Raw genomic sequence first — 22,262 nt, forward strand, 5'->3', positions numbered from 1 at the left:
TCGCCTCTTCTCTGCCTCTGTGCTCACCTCTTCTCTGCCTGTCTCCCTGTGCTTCTTGCTACCTGGACTTTCTCCTCTCCTTCTCCTTCTTCCTCTTTCTTCTTTCTCCTTTTTCCTTCTTTCTTTCTTCAGGCCCTTAATGTCCAGAGTATGAAACTGAAGTATACATTTCATATTATATATTTAACATATTCTTCTTTGACCAGATAGGCAACTTGAACATTTCCTATTTCTTCTAAAGGAATATAGCCACTTATATTCACTTAAATGTTTATTCTTCTCATTAAAAGTAGTAGTACACATGTAAATCCATGGCTAATTCATATCAATGTATAACAAAAACTACTGTAATGATGTAAAGTAATTAGCCTCCAACTAATAAAAATTAAAAAAAAACAAACAAACAAAAAAAAAGTAGTAGTACATACTTATGAAAGTATATTAGAAAATATGAAAATTGCAATGATCTATAATCTTATCAGTGAAAGATTACTACTGTTAACATTTAAGGATATATATTTTTTAAATTCTGTAATTTCTTAATATATAGATACTGTGAAAAACTGTTTATATATTCATATATAGTAATAAAACAAAAATTGGGTCTTTATGCTCTATTATAACCTACTTTTATTTTACTGTATTGTGTCATTAACAGTAATATCATTTTAATGGTTGTGTAATAGTCCTTATAAATTTGTTGTAATAATAGCCATCATTTATTATGCACATATATGCCAAGTATTATCTTAAGCACGTTGCATACATTATCTCATTTAATCAATTTAACCTTTACCATAGTCCTGTTAAGGATATTATCTCCATTTTATTTAACCAGTTCCCCATTGGACATTTAGATTTTTCCAATTTTTCTGTTATTAATAGTACTGTGACAAACAACTTTCTGGCTAACACATCCATGATTATTTACTTAGATAAATTCCTGGAAATTGGATTATTAGGGCAAAGGGATGTGTGTATTTTTAAGACTTGGTGGTATGTATTGCCAAATAGCTGTCCATATACACTCTTAGCAGCTGTGCATAAAAACACTCATTTTCTCAACCCTGTCCAATGTAAATAAAATAATTGTTGAATTAATAGGTGAAAAATGGTTTCTTTTTGTGTTAATTTGTACTTAATTGCTAAGTAAGATGGAACATTTCTTTCAGTACACTTGTTGGGTATCAGTATATTTTCTTTTCTGAATTGCTTGTGCCTTTTTTGTATTCATCCTTTCATTGCAGTGTTTGGCTTTTTCTTATTGTTTGTGGTAGCTCTTTATATAATAGCTCTTTGTATATATTTATGTCCCCTGGATCTTGTTTAACAGCAGTATTAAAATACTTCCCCCTGGTTTGTCATCTGCCTTTTAATATTGTTTATGATGCTCACACTCGGAAAGCACTGCCACTCACTAGCAGTGTGACCTTACCTGAATTATGCAACTCCTGTAGGCCTCTGGTTCCACTGGTATCAATATTAAATAAGGATGACAGTAGTACCTTGGAGAGGACCCAAGAAGGGTTAGTTTTTACAGAAGAAAAAAGATAGCTCTTTTACGGCTGGTTGGACTACTTGTAGAGTGTGTTTTGGTGGGGATTAAGGCCATTGCAGGAACTGACATTGATTGGGCTATTTCTTTGCAGTTAAACAGAAGTGAGGCAGATCTTATCTAGGGAAGCGACCAGCCCTCAGGCAGGGTTTCCTGGGATGGTGTGGACACGGGGTGAGTTCAACATAGAATAATTGCTGATTCTCCTTGTACCAGGCATAGTGCTAAGTACCTAGAGATACAGGACGAATTAAGGCCTGGTTTTTGCCCTCAAAAAGCTTATAGTCCAGTGATAGTAATGATGATAATAATAGTAATAATAATAGCAGTAGTAGCACTAAAATGCATTGAATGTTTACTGTGTATCAAATACTGTCCTAAGCACTTTCCTCAAATTTTTAACTTATCACAGTAACCTATTATTATCTTCATTTTTCAGATGAGGCTTAGAGAGTAAAGAACTTGTCCAAGGCAATCTGACTCCAGAAACACATACTTAGTTATTCTGATACAAATTTAATGAAGCAAGTAAAAAAATGGAAGGATACACAGGACATCATGAGGGCAAAAAGCACCATCCCAGAGTCTGGTTCTCAACTTGCAGAATTTGTCAGCATACCCAGTCAGGATCAGAGGGATTGATCTGTGCTAAATAGTCTGTTGTGTGTGTGTGTGTGCTAAATAGTCTTTGTGTGTGTGTATGCTAAATAGTCTTAATGATATATTAATAAAATTGCTAATTTACAGTGAAAAGGCTGAATGATAGGTGGTTCAGAACTCTATGTTCTTTGGTCAGAATATTCTTTGCCTAAAGTAAAATTTATATTAGTTGCTAAATTATAATCACAAGATCATCAGGGACAGGAAACTATAGGCAAGGAAGGTAATCGAATGATCTTAATGGTGAGTCCCAACCTTCATTGAATTCAGGAAGTCATCAGTTCCATGACAAAGCTAAGTTTATATATCACTAAGAAAATGCTGCAAATTAAAGAATGAAATGCCATCGATTGTTATGGTATATATCAGTTTCACAGATGTCAATATGGGGGGGAATGCATGTCTTAGAATTAACTAATATTTATTTATTGAGGTTAAGAATCTACTCAATGGGGTTACTGTACTGAACAAGGCTAAAATAGTCCCTAGGTTCACAGACCTTATTGTCAGGTTAGGGTGATAGACAAGCAAGGCCTAACAGTGGTTTGGTGATGAGAGCATAGTAAGTATAACTAAATGAAATTGGCTAGAATTTGACGAATCAGGGCAGGAGAGGAGGCAGGGAATATGGTAAGACATGATACCTGAGAGCAATAAGGAAGTATTGGATCACAGGATAAGCCATGTAGAAAAGTTTGAGCTTTGTTCTAAGGACAGTTGGAAGTCCTTAAATGGTTTTAAGCAGAGTGTGACAAAACTGTCTGAAAGTTCACTCTGGCTACACACTGTGAAGAGTGGATTGGAGAGTGGGGAGCAAGAATAGACAAGGTGAAACCAGTCAGATGGCTGTTGCAGTAATCCAGATGAAGGACTGTAATCTTACGGTAGGCCAGATATATAGATATACAGATTTCTGATGCTGCTCACGGATATTCATAAGCAGACTAGAGTGGTTATGTTTATTGGCCAGATCACTTTTTCCTTTGAACAGTGCAGAAGACAGCTAACTAGCCAAATTCTTGCTCTTTTTTATCTTCCCTGCAGATTCTCTCTTCATTTATATTATGTGTTTTTCAGATTCACTATAATACTATTTCTTACAATTAGGTTAGCTTTATCTGTATGTAACAGTTAGGTCACATCATAAGATGTATTGATATATGTGTTTCTAGTTACTTTGATGGACTAAGATGTTAGTACCTCCTCCAGCCACCCATTTACTAACATTTCCTTAAAATAGGACATTGTACAGGTGGTTGATTTCAAATATTATATTTTTATTTTTCCTTGTTTCAGCCTCATTGTAATCTTGCCTTGAGGTTTCAGGGAAACTTTATCATCAGTCATTAGCACAGTTAAAAGATGGGGTCTAATAAATAATGAGAGTTAAGAGTTATGTGAGATTGTGGGTTTATATCTCGAACAGCAAATGTGGGAAATTTGGTAGGACCTCAAGAAATGGATAAAAGATTAATAAGTAGTACAAAGGACTCATTTAAATTTGACTACGTGGATTTGTGGTAGACCAATTCTAATAGTTTTTGATCTATCTGTGGCAAATCATTATAGCCTGGAAGACTATAAATGAGAGATGATTAGAGCGATCCAGTATTGGACCCAGGTTTGAACACATAACAGAAAGTTACATGTCCATATATTTAATAAACTTTCAGTGAGTAACATGTATAGTGAACCAACAAAGTGATTAGTGAAATGGAGAGTGTTTGCCTGTATTAGATTAATAATCAAAGATTAGATCCTTTGGCTCTGGTTCCATATGGCTATTAGGAATGAAGAATATTAACTCTAGAGAGTCAAGGAGGAAAGGGTCAAGGGGATTAATAGGTTATCAGATAGGTGTGCTTTTAAAACATTTTATTATACAAATGAATCATGTTTATCTTAGAAAACAGGAAGTACATATAGGCATAAAAAATAGAATAAAACAACCCATTATCTAAAGATAATCACTTGTAACATTTGTTGTGTTTTTCCATATTTTCCTGTATGCATTTTGATAACACATGCACATATTTTCATAACTTGCTTGTTTTACTTAATAAACTACAGATAATATAGACTTTCATGTTAACAATTACATTTCTATACTTTTTAAAATACTGTTTTTAATGACACTCTCTGTTAGATAAGTATACCACAATTGATTGGTTCCATTTAATGTAGAATTTTAAGTTTTTAATTGGAGGAAATGGATTAAAAAGGAGGAAAGCAAATGGGTACAGAATTTATCTAGAAAGATGAATGTGAATCACAGTGAAGAATGGCAGTGATTGAATAATGAAAGGTAGGAAGATAAAAGAAATATTCTAGTCAGCAGATAGTACAGATAGTGATAGTCGGCAGATAGTACAGTGGAGAAAACTGGTCTGTCCTGACGGCTCAATTCAGTCTTCAGGAAGTGAGGACCATTCTGGCTTCCATGGAGGGAGGGCACCAGGAGATGTCCGTTTTCAAAGGCAGAGAGAAGTAAAGACTGCAATATGGATAAAGAGGTGTTTGCCGAAGGGTTAGACATCTCAAAGTGGAGGAAAACAGTAAGAAAATAACATTCCTTTGTGTGTGCAGGAAGGCACAAAGCATTGGAGTGTAAAGTGCTGTGCTTTTTGTGTCTGGAGCCATTCTGCAGAATTTTCAATCCTGCCTCTGCCCTAGCCATAGAACCTTTAGCAAGTTTCTTAATTTAGTCATCAGTAAAATAGGGGTAACAGCATACATCCCTCATAAGACTGTCAGGATCACCAAAAGTTAATGAGATCTTAGAACACAGTAAGTAAGTAATACTGCATATTAGAACAATATGCAGTAGCTTTTATTTATACTGAGTAGAATAAGGACATCTATTAGAAAGAAAGGGAGCAATGATTGAAGTGAGAGCAAACTCTTGAGGCAGGAGCTGCAGTAAAGATAGAAGCTCCATAGACTGAGCATTGATAAACAAGCACATGGTCACTGACGTACGTGTGTACAGGTACTTCACACCGTACCACAGCATCCTGGATGAAGTGATCACAGACATGTATGTTCAAACATCATTTTGTTTCTCCCAAACAGTAGGGAGGGAGAGGGGCAGGCAAACAGCATAGAATAAGCAGTAAGTCCACTATGCAGTAAATCCAAAGGAAAGCTTAAAAACTAATCCCTTAGAACCCAAACCCAAGTTCCTCCCTAGGCGCACTTAGAGTTACAGGGTTTTGTTTCCTTTTTGAGTCCCTGTCCCAAAGGTTCTCCACCAGGAACGGTAGCCTGCCTTTCAACCCTCCCCACACCCATGGGCATTTGGAAATGGTATGGGGACAGTTTTGATGGTCAGGATGTCTTGGGGGCATTTAGTAGACCGGAGCCAGGACTACCGAGTGCTCTTCAGGCTTGCAGACAGTCCCATGTGGTAGAGAAACACTGCACTGTGAAAGCCGTGTTGTAGGGTGAGTCAGTCCAGCATTTCCCCAGATACCAGAAAGTAAGCCACATGCTGTGGATTAGGTACGAGTTGACATAAGGGGACTTATTTACTCCATGGGACATTTTCAGCAAAGTTCTACTTTGGGTTGGAATGTCAGAAATTGCCTACAGATCAGCTTGCCTAGCTTAAAAGCAGAGATTCATCTGTGGGCTTGGTCCCCTTGAGCACAGGAAAGCCATCTAACCACTTCTTCCTGTAGGATATGGAAGCTCACTTTTGTAGATGCCTTTTTTTTTTCTTTATCTTCTTTTAACCAAGCCCCAATAGTAGGTTGTATGTAAGTTTTAGTTGTGTCTGCTGTTTTTTGTGAAGTCCCAACTTTGGGGGACTCTTTTATGACTATTAGAATATAACATGCAGTAAGGGAGAGGAGTGGTAACCTCCTTATTTAATGTGAGGGGTAGCTGGAGCACATACTTACCGCCTAGTGTTAATCATGTCTTTGTGTCTGTGTTCATCTCAGGAGAGAAACCCTTTATCTGTGAAATCTGTGGCAAAAGCTTCACCAGCCGCCCCAACATGAAGAGGCACCGTAGGACTCACACAGGCGAGAAGCCCTACCCGTGTGACGTGTGCGGCCAGCGGTTCCGCTTCTCCAACATGCTTAAGGCCCACAAGGAGAAGTGCTTCCGGGTGACCAGCCCCGTGAACGTGCCGCCTGCTGTCCAGATCCCACTCACAACCTCCCCAGCCACCCCAGTTCCTTCTGCGGTGAACACCCCCACGACCCCCGCCCCTCCCGTCAGTATGAACCCTGTCGGCACTCTGCCCCCGCGGCCCATCCCGCACCCCTTCTCACACCTTCACATCCACGCTCACCCTCACCACCCACACCACCTGCCCATCCCCCCCGTCCCTCACCTCCCCCCACCTCCAGCTCTCTTTAAGAGTGAGCCTTTAAACAACAGAGGCCAGGGTGAGGACACGTTTCTGCGGCACCTGGCAGAGAAGAGCAGTGCCGCACAGCATCACTAACATCCATCTCCTTAAGTGTGTTCTCCACGAGTCGCGTGCCCCGGTGTGAGCTTGCAGAGAGGGGGTTGGTGAGCGTTTCTGTAGCTGTCAGACCCTCAGCCTCCACCAGGAGCTTTGTCATTGTCTTGGTGAATCAGCACATCCGAGGGAGTGAACGAGAAGACCTTGAGCTCACGGAGGGAACTGTCATCTAAACCAGGGAACCACCGAAGTAAAGCCCAATTTGCTTGCATTTTCTGGTGACTTTTATAAATTTCAAATACTCAGACTTGTGGAATTTTATAATTTCATATCAGCTGATGAGGTATGCTTGCTTTTATATCCTGGACTTCTCCTCAAAGAGGGGACAGGCCTGGTTTCCTTTGTACTAATCGGGAAGGCTGTGAGATTAATCCAGAGCATTAATTGTATCACTGTGTATCGTAACAAATTATTTTCAGCTTTTGGTGCTGGCTTCAGAGTTGAGCTAGCTGTGTTTCACAGTATATCAAGCATTATAGAGAAAGACAGAAATTTTCTTCTTTGTGTAGCTCTCCTAATGCACTCTTTATTTTACTACAGAAATTATTTTAGAGTTTTTGTATAGACTTCTTTAGTAGTCTGTTTCTAAAATGAAATGTATTTCAATAAGCGGTGTAATTTTTTCAGTGTAGCTGGACCTATGTTGTAAAATAGAAAAAATTTTTATAATCATCAAAATGTGATTCTTAAAGATGCATATAACTTCTATAGTTCAAAGTTATTCTTACATCCGTACAACTCAAAGGTGCTTCAGAAAGTAGATGTATCTCAGAGGGTCTCCAGACCAAGTTACTGCAAAAAATGAGGTTTTGCTTTCAGAACTTGACGTAAGTCCTTGGTAGTTTTTTAATCTCTGCTTAACACTTGGGGGGTCTGTTAGGCTTATGGACATGCTCTGTCCTCCATGTTCTGTTTGGTTCAGTTAGTGTGTTAAATGGAATGATTTGCAGGGGGTTGAGCCTTTTCCAGGGAAGTCACCTGAAGCTGGCCTGTTTTGAAAATGTGAGTCAAGCTGTATACCATCAAGAGGAGGAAGTTGGGGAGGCTGTTTCATCTCAGTCACGTCTCACTTCCCTCAGAACTGTGTTCAGATTCAACCTTTGTGGGATGACAGATTGAAGTCTCCTGCTACACTGCTCATTTTGAGGTTGCTTTGTTTTTCTAGAATTGTTGTGGAAAGATAAAATAGTACATTAAAATCAAAACATGATGTTGCTGATAGTGGCTGAGAAATTTGGATAAGAACACAAATGGGTTATGACTTTTAAAATATCTCTTGTATCAGTGGATATAATCACAACTTCAAGCTGTTCAACACAGTTAAAATTGCAGTGAGGGAAAGAACGTGACATTTTGCTGCCCTGTCCTCTGCAAGTAATTACCTGGTAGCAGTCTTCTTGGTGATAAGAAGAGCCAATCTCTAATTTGGGGCAGGTTTGGAAGAGTTTGGGTAACTTCTAAAGAGCATGGTCTATCGGGGGTTCATTATAGGAAAGGTTGAGAAGAAGGGCTAACAGATTATTTTTAACTGATCACATTTATCCAGACTCAGTATAGCTAAAAGTTTTGTAATTTTTCATGTCAGTGAACTGAGTTCCAGTGCGAAGTCTACTTTCTCTCTCTCTTCCTTCCTCAGTTTTTTTAATCTTGAAATTTCTTCATTTTTCTTTCCTCGGGCTTTTAAATCTTTGTGTGACTCAGAACCCTGACTTTTATTTATTTTTTATTTTTAATATTAAGTGTGCAGAAATATTTGCAGCACTTTTCTGGCTTATTAGCTCAGAAAAACTGTGGTAGGAAAAACTGGAACTCTCCATTGAGGTTAAGTCCCTATTTTTAAAATACTGCATTCTCTGCTAGCTTTTTGGTTTAATACTTCCAAATTTTTTCTTTCTGATTATTGCCTTTGTCTTCTATAGTGAGCATAGCAAAGTTTGGAAGTGAGGCAAGAAAGTACCTTCAGTATCATACTTTTCTCCCTATTTTTGGATGTAACTTCTAAAGAATGCTGTTTTAAATGCTTGTATACATTCTTTGAACACTCAAGTACCCAAACCAATAAGAAAAGCTAATTCTTTATTTATGACTGCTCTATCTTTAGTGGCTGCCTCCCCTTACTTCCACAATTTCCATTCCATGACAAGTTTGTGGGTATACACCTTTGTGCGGACATACCATTTTTTCATGTCCAAGCTTATAATATTAAAATGATTTTTAAGATGTAAATTGAACTTAATTAATTGGTTATACCTTATTTTATTCTAAATAAATTTACAGTATTGGGCTGCAGTTGTGAATTCTAACTGGAGACTTACAGAATCAACCATTTTATGAGGTGTACTATAAACTACACACTGGAAAATTCAGGTAGTCATATTTCTTTTTTCATTCAAGTGAATATAGCCATAAGAAAATATCTGCTACATAGGAAAACCAATACTAAGCAGAAAAATCACTACCACCCTTAATGGAAGCAAAAAAAAAAAAGAAAAGTATTATCTTTTTTAAAAACTCAGCATTGTCACACAATACAATTCTTATTGAAATGTATTATGGAACAATCTGGAAACTTAAATTTTTCCCCTAGTTAAGTATACCTTCCCTGATTTGGGGTTTGTGGTCTTCAGGAAAACTGCTCAGAGCATATTGGCTGTTCATCAGTGTCAGATTACATATGCCTAATGAAATGCATTAAGAATATTCATAACAATGTTTCTGAATAGAAGAACTGCAGGATGAAGCCTTAAACATTTATGTGCATCAGGTTTAACATGCTTAAGACTCAAACTCAGGGTTAAAGATTTGATTGGGATCCTTTACTAAGATAAAAGTTGTGTTGTGTGGTGTGTTCCCTCCCACCTATAGTACAGCACCCTGTGACTTCTTCAGAAATTATTACCTATTTGTTATCTGTTTATGAAAAAAAGAACTCTGGAGGAATTTGAGTTCTCAGCCCTTATCTGTACTTAAATTTTAAAGACAACAAAGGCCACATTTCAGCATTAATATAGATATCAAATTGAGGCTGTTTTTCATGACTTAAATTTTACTGTCTTCAAAGGCTTGTACCATTGCTAGAATTAAGACTTACTTAGAAATTCCCAACTTGAGTTGATAATTGCTTTTTAATTTACTTTTTACATTTTTCTATTCTTTCGCGTAGATTTGTCATTCAAATATAAACTCTTCCTTAGCCTTAATGAAAGGCTGCTTGTTGCTTTCTCAAATTGAGAGGGACAGGCTTATACAGAGTTATATTTTTTACATTTGAATGAAGAAAATAAGATGAGCAGTTTAAAGCATGTGGCTTCCTTTCCATGCATATTTGTGATTTGATTCCTATTTTTAGCAGGCAGGGAAGTCTCCACATAAAGCTTCACTACATAGTTCACAGTAGCCTTTACAAATCAGTTACATATACTTTTACAGTCTACCATTTACATTTTCTGTTCTGAATTAATGACAGCATGGACATTACCATAGTCATACCATCTTTCTTAAACCAACATTGATTGGAAGAACATTTTCACTGTGGTTAGAATGTTCCCTATATACACTCTATATATATGGTTGATTGTCCCTTGTACTCTAAAGGCAAAATACTCTGAAGAGATGCTTGTAAACTTTTGATTTTCTATTTCTTGACTTTTTTTTTTTTCAGTTTTTATGTTTGTTGAATGGATATGCTTGTTTAGTTTAATTTTTATTTCACTGGAAATTTTAAGAAAATCAAGCAGAAACAGAAATTCATTGCAGATGTGTGTGTTTATATATATGTGTGTGTCTGTGTCTCTGTGTGTGTGTGTGTGTGTGTGTACTTACCACATCTTAAAGATTTCAGTTAATGAAATACAGAATGGTGGGTGGGATTTTAATGACTGAAAAAAGAGAGAAAAACTAAAGTTAGAGAAACCCTTCTGTTTGAGCTACTGTATAGAAGAGACAACTTTTATTATTATGTTGCTGACCAACATGATGAACATTTTGATGCTGTTCCAGATGGTATGGGAAGTATTTGATGAAAAAGGGATAAATTACATTTAGGAATTTTATGAACTATGTCCCATTACAAAAATCAACTCACTTGGATTTCTTCAGACTATTAAAATTGAGCAAGTAAATATTGGGTTTTAATTTTCCTTTGCCTGAACCAAGATAGGAAATTTCCCAAAAGATCTTTCTTTCTTTCTTTTTTTAGGAATGAAAGGTCATTAGCCATTAAGAGATACTGGCATTATTATGTACTAGCAACAGCCTAGCTAACCTGCTTCTATCATCTGTAGCATTTGTGACAAATAACAATGACCTTCCAACCCTGGACACTACCTCGATAAAGCAAACCAGAGATCCTCTCTAGACTTTCTATGGAAGCCATAAAAGTTGCCATCAAGATATCTACTTTCGTAGTTCTGTACTTTTATACTCTCTGAACTTTTTATAGACTTTGTGATCAGATCTTTTTGACTTAGAGGATAGGTTTTGCAATATTCAAAGGAAAATCACACTCCTTGATTGTCCCAGCTTTGAAGCTGTAACTCAGTACTTTTGTTTAAAGAATTAGATAGTATACCATTTATCATTTGCAGAATTGCATATCCAGAAAACAAACTTCTCTTCCTTATCCCCTAAGTAGAAGCTATACTATTGTCAGAAACTACTTACAAAGTGGATTTCTACCTTGTTAGACTCTGTGTATAACTTGGTAATAAATGTATTGTCACAGTGCTCCTGGAGTTGTTTTTAATCTTCTTATGACAGATTAGTGAGTGTCCATCTCTCTAATCTCTCTCACTGCCGCTTCAGTCCCTCTCACTCTGTTCTCGAGTGCCTTCAAAAAGCCAGCATCCTGGAACATTCTTTTCCTGATCTGAATCCTACCTCTGATTATTTCATCCTCCATGACTATTGGAATGCACCTATATTCCAGTTGATTAGTCTCTACCAGCTCGCTGAAACCTTGGGTGTGAATTTTTTATGCATTTCTGTTTTGTTCCCCCATTTAGATTACACTTTAAACTTTTATTTATATCTTGTTTCTTCATGTATTACATCTCTAATGATGAAATATTTTATCCTTATCTTACTCCTCATGTGTTTTTCACCGGAAACTAGATGTTCCTTTCAAATGAAAGGTCATTAAGTATCTCTTCCAAACATCTTTTTCTCATCTTAGTCTTCCTGAATGCCTCCCCTTTCTGAGTAAGGGATCATGAATGCTGCTGTTGCTATGCCCTCTTTCTATGTGCTCGCTCTGTTCTAGAAACATTTTGCAAGGTTGTACTCATAATTTTATTTTAGTCTAATTTCAAATTGCGCTCTGGGTTTATCAGAAGTCCCTTACTGATTTTTGATCTGCCTCTTATCCTATCCCTCAAAAACTTCCAGTTACTTTCTCTTCTACTGTTCTCATCTAATTAATTTTTAAAATATTGTTGATACGTAATATATGAAGGATGTAATAAGAAGGAGGTTTCTTTGTATTCTCCATGTGATATGAGCACCTTATTGATAAAAACGTTTTAGTCATTGGCTCACCTTTCACGGTCAACACTGTAGTCTGTGCTGTGTACAGGTCTCTTGCTCCCTTTCAGTTCTCCTCCAAAACTGAAAACAAATTCAATTCTTTCAAATAAGGAAATTAGATTGCCTTTTTTTTTTTTTAAGTAAAAGAAGGCTGTTGAGTTGAGTATATTGGCCTTAGTCAAAATCTTTCCTTTCTGACTTGAAATGTCATGTCTCTTTCCTTAAAGTTAATAATTCTAGTACTCAGGTTTTCAAGACTAACTAATAACCACATGAAGTGGGAGTCTAAGAAGGCAGCTGTTAATAAATTCTTACTGCTTTTTATCTGGTGACAGTATGTTATTGATGGGATAGTGCAAAATTGTGAGAATGCTTATGTTTGATAAGGAATACGTTCTAGACATTTGAAGATTTCAATGGCTATTTGGAATGGGAATACTAGTTTACAAAATGCAAAAAGTGGATTTCTACAGAAATAAGTAACGAAAGTTTCTTGTTGTTTTAAATCTTTTTACTCTAATATGCCTTGGTAGTCCCCTTTATTGACCTAGAAGTTTGCCTCTTTAATGTAGTAACTTTCTACCGAAAGCAACCACTGTGTAGATCTGGCTTTCCTCCTGGGATTCTCAGGCAGTACAGCAGTGGCAGTGATGGGGGGCTCACACTGAGGAGCCACATCCCTGAGACAGACTTGACTTGTTTCATGTCCATGTCTGTATGAGACATTTGGCACAGGTATCTTTGCCCCGGAGAAGTGTCACCTCCACTTTCTAGTTTCACACTATCTGAGCTTCCCTGATGAGATCCGGGATATTACAAATTACTTGAAAATGATTTGGGGGACAGGGCAAGAAAGGGTAGGAGCTGAATTTTCCTTCCAAACTTGGAAGGAAATCTGGTACTTGTGTTGTTGGGTTTGGTCAACCAAAGAGCCTGTCTCTGTAGTGGATGCGCCAAAGAGTCCCGTTGTTTCTAAATATCCAGCTCCCTTGACAAACACAGCTTCCTTCTTACCTGCCTTTTATGGGTGGAAGGGGACTGTGTGATTGCAAGGCCAGAGACTCCAACTCACTTTCTGCATAGGACTTGAGGCTATGTTTAACTGCATTTGAAAGCTCATGGGGAAATACTTTACTCTCTTAGAATCTCTAACTTGACCTAGAAATACCTTTTCTATGCTTGATCATTCAACTCCTGAGACTATTTCCAAAAGTGAAAAAGAAAGAAACTATGTGGCATAATTTTGGTGTTTCCTGCTAGAGTTGTATCCCCAACCATACATAGGCAGCCTCAGATGAATTCTCAATCTTCTGCGAGTTTGAGTATGCCGTTTCCTCTTTTCTTGACACGGGCAGTGTGGTTCTGCTCCACCAGCAGTACTGGCTTTGTCCACAAGGGAGCAACAAAATACTTCAGCTTCTTTATTCTCAGCTTCTAAAGCAACGTCCCACTTTAAAGTCTCTTACAGAATATCCTTTCTTGGCTCAATATTTGTTTTCAGATCTTGGTTTTTAAGACATTTCCCCATATTACTAAGTGCTCAGCCTTATGGAAACAAAGGTTGATGTGTGGGTCAGGTGTCCTTGTGGGTCAGGCATCTGAATTGAAAGCCAGAACCTTCCCTTGAGGGATCTGTCCTGTGCTAAATGCAAAGCAGGAAGGCCACCCTCCTTACTACTGCTTCCCAAATCCCACCACCAGTGCAGGGCCATCACACCTCTGAGAAGAAGAAGAGCGGCAGGGATAACTAGAGTATGAATGAGGAAATGCTTCTTACCTTCTCTGCTCCGAGCACGTGTCCATTATAGCAGGGAGCAAGTCATCGGGGTCAGCTCTGCATCCTGACCTGTGGGAGGTCTGCTACAGCATCCACTCTGCCCAGTTAGAGTTCAGCTCATGTCCCCTCTGTGTCAGTTATTTGTCTTCGGGCTCCTAATCCTCGTCAGCTCTCTAATCACAAGGTTTGTTTGTGCTTATAGCGGCGTCTCCCTCACAAGAAGCAGGTCAGTTATCAACCAAGAGGAAACCCCAGACCCTAACTGTTTAGCCTGTAGAAGTGGGAGGTATTTGCACCTGAAATGGCCTTCCAAACGGGTGTCTGCCTGGCCCTTCTTCCCCAGCCAAATCTGACCCTGAGCATTATAGGTAGACAGAGGCGCCTGCTTGTAACTCCATTTGATGAAAAAGAGAACTGAAGCTGTGATTGGTTTAGGTAACGGGGCCAGGTATAACTTGTTTGTCTTTATTTTTGTTTTCCCTGACAGTACTGAAATCACTTGCACTTTTCCTCATTTCTTAAAGAAAAAATCCCGTTGGCTTGCCAGGAATTGTTCAGCGTTAGGTTTACAGAGCTTGTTGTTGAATGTTGAACATTTGTCCAAAGGAGTTTGCCGAAACAGAAGCTGCTTGGTCCCTGTTCTGCCTGCTCGGTCATAAGGATTAAGGCCATGTGGCTGGGGTACTTGTGTCAAGTCCAGAAGAGGGCAGTGTCCCTCTCCTACCTCTGTGAGGATGCAGGTGAAGGTCAAGTTAGACTCATGTAGGGCAGGTACCTCTCATGCTGCAAAGAAGTCTAGAGGAGTCTTCAGTTGGGGAGGTGACAGGTAATGGGACTGGATCTCATAAGATGGGAAAGACACGGGAGGGAGAGCTGCCCGGCCCCAGGGAACCCTGGTGAGGGGGAACCAAGCTTCCCTCCCACGTCTCCAAGTGTGCCCAGCTTCCTGGAGTCCTCTGTATTCCAGCATCCTGTCAGATCCCTCAATGTACTGATTCCCCCCCTTGTGTTAACTATACCAATATTATTTTTTTAGCAATTGAAATGCACTTTTTTAATTTCAACTCAATCATGATTTTAAGTATAAAAATTTATAGACTGTTAAAACTACTTTTTTGTGTATTTTTAACCACTTGATGTAGCATTGTCTATTTTATTCTTGTGAGACTCTGGTACAAGGTGTGCCATTTCATGATATTTCCAAAATGCTGGGCCTTTGGATGTGTACGGTAACCAATTTAATGCTAATGTTCACAGTAAAAAAAAAAAGTAGCCATATCCATTGCGTGTCTTTCTTCACTTCATTTCTTCCTTATCCTCAGTTGACAGTCTTCATAACACGCTGTCTAGCCCACTAAGCCTGCTGACCTCTGTATGAAGGGTAGCATGTTTTCACGGCTGCTGGCCAAAGTTAGGGTGATTAGTTCTCTCTTTTCTCTGCTGCCTGGCACAGTGCTGATTGGTTTCAGTAACACTACTCTGTCTACTGAGCAATAATCTGAACCTATCCTAGAAAACAGTGTTTGAAAAAAGGATCATGATTGGGTTCTGAATCAGTCTGAAGAAAAAGAAGCCAGATGGAAAACGCTTACAGAGCACATTCAGTGAAAAGCAATGATTATAAAATGTGGTGCTTGGATGAGGCTCCCTTCCCCATTCATTCATGCATTCATTTGTCTGCTCCACAAATGTTTATGGAGTGCCTAACGCGAACTGGGCACTGATCTGCCCACTGGGGGTTCCACCATAAACAAGATAGTCTCTGCTCTCATGGAGCCTGTGTTCCAGTGGAGGAAATCCGACAACAAGCAAGTAAATAATTCTCCAACACATGAGCTGTTACTGTGGCCACTGGGGGAGCAACCATTTTCTGCCAGGAGCCTTTCAGCTCAGGATGCACCCTATTTCATTCAGATTAAGGATTCCACTGAGGGAGTTAAGCATCTAGAAAGGAAACCTCGTTCAAGGTTCCTTTTGTTTAAAACCTCTTAGAATGGAACATAACTGCCCAAATCATAGAACTGACATTCTTATTTTCTATCATTTTGTAACTCTGACTAAATACTGATGTTAACACTGTTTTTTCATGAATATAAAGTAGATAGCCCCTGACGCCAGCATATACTAAATCAGTGGCTTTCAAACTTTGGCTGTGACCCATAGTAAGAAATGTATTTTCTCATTAGTTGGCTATCCAATATATATATTGATGAGTTTGTTTGTATAAGTGAATTAATTCAAGAAAAATATCCACTTTGATATTCTCTATTTTTTAAATGCTGACCTTGAACTACAAAATTAATTTTAAGACTCACTAAGTTCTGCCTGCAGTTGAAGAATCTTTCTAAAGCAAGGTATATGTATATGTGTATTATTTTATCCCAACAGCAGCCTGAATTCAATTTCATGTAGAATCTGGTTATTTTAACTGGGTCTTCCAAAATCTTAAGTCTTACATGCTTCTATTTCTGATCGGGTCCAGACTCTGAAGCTCCTAGCACAGATCAGCCATTGCTCATTCCAGTGCCCTGCAGTGAAGACAGGTCAGTCTTGGGCACACTGCAGTCCTATCTTGTGGGGCTTCTAACCTGCTGCCTGTACCAAGGTAGCTAGAACTACTTTCTTGCAGTGTCAAGGTCTGCATGGTAAACGGTAATAATAGTGATCCTTGATGAGCCATGCCTCCTTGTGTCCATACCCTTTTGTAGTCTTGGCCTTGCCCCTCTCTCCATTAAGCTCCCAGTAGGCACTTAGTGGCCATTCTCAACTACCTTGAACCTGGGCTGTCTCGTGACTTCTTTGAGCAATAGAATGTGAGGAAAGTGATGATGTGGTTCAGGAGCCTAGTGCAGCAGCAGTCTTTGTTTTTTTGGGGACATGACTGAGGTAACTCAGGTGAGACCACTGACTGACAAGAATTGCTGGAAACAGACGTCCCAGGTGTCCCTGTCAAGATTCCAGGCCTGTGGGTGAGGGCATCACAGACCTGTCAGCTCAGCTAACACTCCAACTAAACGCCTGCTTAAGAGCCCAGGTGATGCCAGCACAATAACTGCCCAGCCAACTCAGAGAATCACTAGAAATTATTTTTGTTAGAAACCACTAAGATTCAGGGTGGTTTGTTACACAGCAATAAGATAACTTGGAAAAGCCCTAAGATTTAAGTCTAACAGTTAAAACAGTTAAAACTTAAGTCTAACAATTAAAAGCTTATAACTCTGCAAGAACTTTGAGGGGCATGACTAAGTGATCGTTGTAGCTCATTTGTAACCCTGCTACTTCTATTTCTAGTCCCTACTCAGCAACTATAAACTTGCAAAGGAAGGAGGGGTTTCCTCATGTCCATAGCTGATTTCATCAAGAACACAGCCAGTTCAAAATTCCCCTCTATCCAGACTTCTGGCCTGCCTTCTGTGTTCCCAGCCTTTTTCCTGAGCTTCCTGAGTTAGGAATTGCCTGGGTTTAGACCCCTCTGATTGGTACCTCTCACTTCCAGCCCCTGCACCTAAAGCTGGTAGCCCCCAATCTAGCTTTGATCTTTGCAACAATTTTGACTTTCCTAAGATGTTATTAATGGAGATAGTATAAGAATTAGAAACACATAGACTTGTGTGTGTCTACAAAACTGGACTCTTTTTTTCTCTCCTCTAACAGTCACTTGTATGGCTTCGAGCAAGTTATCTAACCACTCTGTGCCTATTTCCATATCTGCAAAGGAAGATATTAATAGCAGTTCCCTTAAGGTCACTGAGGATTAAATAAAACCAGGCAGGTAAAATGCTCAGCTCAGTGTTCGCCAGGTAGTATTTGTGACAGGTGGTCCCAGTGACCCCACCTCCTGATATTTGCACCCCATGCAATCCTCTCCTGTTTAGTTGGGCTGGATTCAGAAACTTGCTTCTAAGGAATTGAATATGACAGAAGTGATGCAGCTTCATTTCCAAGATTAGTTACAAGAAGACTTGGGAGCAAAGAAAAAGGACTCCGGGTCGTGGTCTCTCCCTCTTTAATCACCAGCTGCTATGTCATGAAAACACTTAAGGCAGCCTATGGAGGACTTGCCCAGGAACGGAAGCCTGCCAGCAACCACGTGAGTGAACTTGGAAGTGATCTTCTGAGGCCTGCCAACAGCCACATCAGTGAGCTTGGAAGCGGGCTGTCCAGCACAGTACAGTCTGGAATTGACTTAGCCCAGGCCAGCAGCTTGGCTCTCCTGAGGCAGAGACACCTGTCTAGGCTGAGCTCAGATTCATGACCAACAAATGATGAAATGATACATCTGTTGTTTTAAGTTTGGGGGTAATTTGTGCAACAATAAAGAACACAAAAGTATAAATGTTACCTATTAGCAGATACAGAAAACAATAATTGCAGTAGATGTTGTGGTGTGCTTTTCCAAATTCTAACGCCCCCCAGCACCCTCTGCCCCCTCCCCACCCCACTGCCTCAGCTTCTGAGTCTCTCCAGGATTGCTCTCAGCTGAAGACAGCCACCTCCCCCAAAGTCACACCTCCTCCCTTCCCCAAGGGCAGCCCACATCCAGTGACTGGTTGGTGCAGAAGTATAAAGACCCGGACTTGTTGCCTCAGGGTGCACAGTTTTAAAGAGCTGCCCTCTCCTGACCTCCTGTGAGATCAGCTGAGTTCTTTGCTGTGAATGCATCACAGTTCAACTCTGCCCAACTTGACCTCTGTCCAGTCCTTCTTCTTGAAGACTTTCCAAGTTTTATCTGGACCTGACCTAATACAGTTGGCACTAGGATTGGCTCAGGGAAGCAGAGTCAAAAATGGGATTTGGGACCCTTGCTGGGCAGCTGGTAATGAAGACACCATCACTAGTGATAGGTGGGACAACTGTTCAAATTGTCACTAGTGGTGACCCTACAGAAGGGAATGCGCTGGGCGTGGGGGTTGAGGGGTGCAGTTGTTGGCTTTTGAGAGGCGGAATAAGTACTAACTCTAAAGACAGTGGACTCTGAAGGCTATTGGTGAATGCCACTGACGCACTGGAGTGAGACAGTGAATGGCTGAGGCTGCTTAGTGACCGACGGAAGACAAGCGTGAAAGCCAAGGGCCTTGTGTTGTTTCAAGCCCCCTCCCCCCGCAATTTGTGATATTCAGCAATAGAAAGTTAAAACATGTGGTACATGGAAGCAGAGTACCAAAACAAATACCTAAAGAGGTGGAAATGGCTTTGGAACTGGGCAGCAGGTGGAGGCCAGGAGAATTTTGAGGGGCATGACAGAAAAGACCTAGATTGCCTTGAACCGACTCTTAGTAGAAATATGTACATTCAAGATGCTGCAGGTCAAACGAACATGAGGGAAATTTAGACATCCTAAACTGCCTTAGAGAAAACCTCAATCTCCATGAACAAATCATTAATAGAAACGTAAACTTAAGATGCTGACAGGGCACAGACAGAAGTGAGGAATATGTTATTGGAACTGGAGAGAGGGTAATTTTCTTGTTATGTAGTGGCAGAAAACTTAGCAGAATTGTGTCCAGCATTATGTGGAAAACAGAACTTATAAGCGAGGAATGTAGATACATAGCCGAAATTCTCTAGGCAAAGCCTGGTTTCTTTTTGCTAATGATAGTAAAATACAAGAGGAGAGAAAGAAATTAAGGGAAGAATTGTTGAAAGGGAATGGAGACACTGATTTGGGAAATTCTCAGCCTATCTAGATTGCAAAAGATACTAAAATTCAGAAAGTGAAAATAAAAGTTGCTCAGTTGTGTCCGACTTTTTGGGACCCCATGGACTGTACAGTCCATGGAATTCTCCAGGCCAGAATACTGGAGTGGGTAACCTTTCCCTTCTTCAGGAGATCTTCCCAACCCAGGGATGGAACCCAGGTCTCCTGCATTGCAGGCAGATTCTTTACCATCTGAGCCACCAAGGAAGCCAAGTGGCTGCCAAAAAGCCTAAAGAAAAGCCCTGGTATGTGGCTATAAAACCTTTTGCTGAAACTTCAGAAAGATCCATGAGCCAGTCACCAGAGATCAGGGTTTGTACTAGTTTGCTGGGGTGCTGCAGTTAAGTACCACAAACTTGGTAGCTTAAATAACAATAATGTATTGTCTCACAGTTTCTGAGACTGAGGTGTCAGCAGGGTTGGTTCCTTCTGAAGACTGACCGTCTGTTCCACGCCTCTGTCTAGCTTCTTGGGGGTTGCTGGCAATCTCTGGAATTCCATGACTTGTAGAAGCATCATCCTGATATCTGCTTCTGTCTTCTCATTGCATCTCCGTGTGTGTGTGTTATGTGTGTCTGTGTATTTCCCCTTTTTATGAGGATACCAGTCATACTGGCTTAAGAGTCCACCTATTCCAGGTTGACCTCGTCTTAACTAATTACCTCGGCAGTAACCCTATTTCCAGATAAAATCAAATTCTAAGGTACTGGGAGGTACGATTTCAAGGATGAATTTGGGGAGAACACAGTTCAGTCTCTGTCATTGTCATGGATCTCAAGCAAACCAGGGGTCCTATAGGAAGCTTAGGGGTTGTTGCTCCTTAGCCTTCTCAGCAGAAGCCAAATGTAGAGAAGGGATTATTCCAGAAAGATGTGTGGGAGAGACTTTTGTCTCATTAAATGTTTGGTTAATCCCTGTGCAACTGATGCAAAGCCCACAAGGTTCTCAAGAAATTTATACCCACAGGGAAAGAGACAGAGTGGAAAATGAAAGAAGGTTTTTGGGTCCCCCAAATTTCACTGGCAAGAAGCAGGTTGATAAGACATCTCAGCTGAAAACATGTGCTATCTTTCATGAAAAATGAAGAATAGGGGATCCAAGAGCCCCAAGGGCAGTCAAGAGCCAGTGTCCCAGGCCTTGAAATCTAAGAGCTTGCTTGATTAGATTTAATGACTGCTTTGGACTGATGACATTTCCTGCTTTTTGAACCAGAGCCTGTTATTTCTTTAGTTTCATGGGTCAATATATGGAGAATTGTGCCCAGGAGCTGTACTTAGTAAGGGTTACTCAGTAGATTCATCTGCACCTGATTTAGATGATAAAACTTTGTACTTTTGAGTTGATGATATTTAGATGAGATTTTGGACTTTGAATTGATGCTGTAGTGAGATGAGACCCTTGGGAATTTTGGAAGGGGTTGAGTATATTTTGCATTTAGGAGGACTGTGAATCTTTGGGGACCACAGGCTAGACTATAGAAGGCAGAATTCTAAAAATGGCCTCCCAAGATTCTATGCCCTAATCCTTGGAACCTGTTAATATGATGAGATTCTACCCCCATATTTATGTTATATACTATGGCACAGCTGACGTGACACCCTGAGCAGAACCTAGTCCAGTCTGCCCAGACTCCTAAACCATATAACTGCATGATACTAAGTGGATTTTTTTTTAAAGCAACTCTTTGTGGGCTTTTGTTACACAGCAATAGAAATCTAATTGCCTTGGCAACATATAAGGACAGATCCTCATCTTCTGCAGTCAGAAAGCAGAATAGCTGAAGATCAAGTCCAGTTTTTAAATGTAAGAGTAGCAGAATTCCAGATAAAGTTGAATTCTCATCCATTCCATGTCTACTATGACAAGTCCAGGGGTCTGGTTGGGAAAAGATGTAATGGGGACAACTGGGCCAAGGAATCCCAGGTCTCCCTGAACCCCCTAGCTCTGCAGAAACAGTTTACCCCTTCCTGGAAGAAATTAACATCCCCCTCTTGCTTAAAAAGGATGCAGAGACCTCTGCCTTGCTATAATGCACACCTCTCTGGGCCTACCCCATCTCTCCTCCTGGCTACCAGACCAATAACTAGGATCAAGTCACAACATAACCTTAGCAGGGAAGTGCTGGCCTTGCCAAAGGAAGAAAAGAGTTGTGCCAGTTGTCAATTTTTGCCTCTTAGTTCCAGAAATACCCTTCACTGCCTGCTCTGTAGGAATGGATCTGAGCCCTTTACATGTTTCTTCTTTGCCAGCTGGCCTGACGCTAAGCTTCAGCACTAGAGGGCCATGGAGAACCTTTGCAGGAGCAAGGCACTTTCCTTCCTGGTTCTCGTGTGCCACTCCTGGCAGGTTCCTGCAGCTTCTCCAGCTCCCAGCTTCTGCAGCATGGGCAGCTTCCATGTCCAGTTCTGGTGCAGGACATTCAGCAGCACCCAGCGGCCAGCAACCTTTCCCAGCACTCCCATCAGAAAGTTTCTTACTGGACTGACCCAGGCAGCCTGGAGGACAGATTTGGTGAGTTTGCAGGGCCAGTTTCCCGCTCCACCTGCTCAGCACCACTGTGACTTCTCTGCCA

The 22,262-nt window shown here is 40.2% G+C and overlaps 1 protein-coding gene across 4 annotated transcripts in view; it reads left to right on the forward strand.

The window, feature by feature from the left end:
• ZNF652 (zinc finger protein 652) overlaps positions 1-15,270 on the forward strand; it is a 63,599-nt gene extending 48,329 nt beyond the window's left edge. For all 4 annotated transcript variants that reach the window (XM_070479319.1, XM_020871235.2, XM_070479321.1 and 1 more), the window contains one exon: positions 6,160-15,270. In XM_070479319.1, coding sequence (XP_070335420.1) covers positions 6,160-6,671 — 512 coding nt within the window. In that variant the 3' untranslated portion in view covers positions 6,672-15,270. The remainder of the gene's footprint in view (positions 1-6,159) is intronic.
• The last annotated feature ends 6,992 nt before the right edge of the window (positions 15,271-22,262 follow it).

Source organism: Odocoileus virginianus, chromosome 17 (genome assembly GCF_023699985.2).
Source record: "Odocoileus virginianus isolate 20LAN1187 ecotype Illinois chromosome 17, Ovbor_1.2, whole genome shotgun sequence".
Taxonomy (NCBI): Eukaryota; Metazoa; Chordata; class Mammalia; order Artiodactyla; family Cervidae; genus Odocoileus; species Odocoileus virginianus.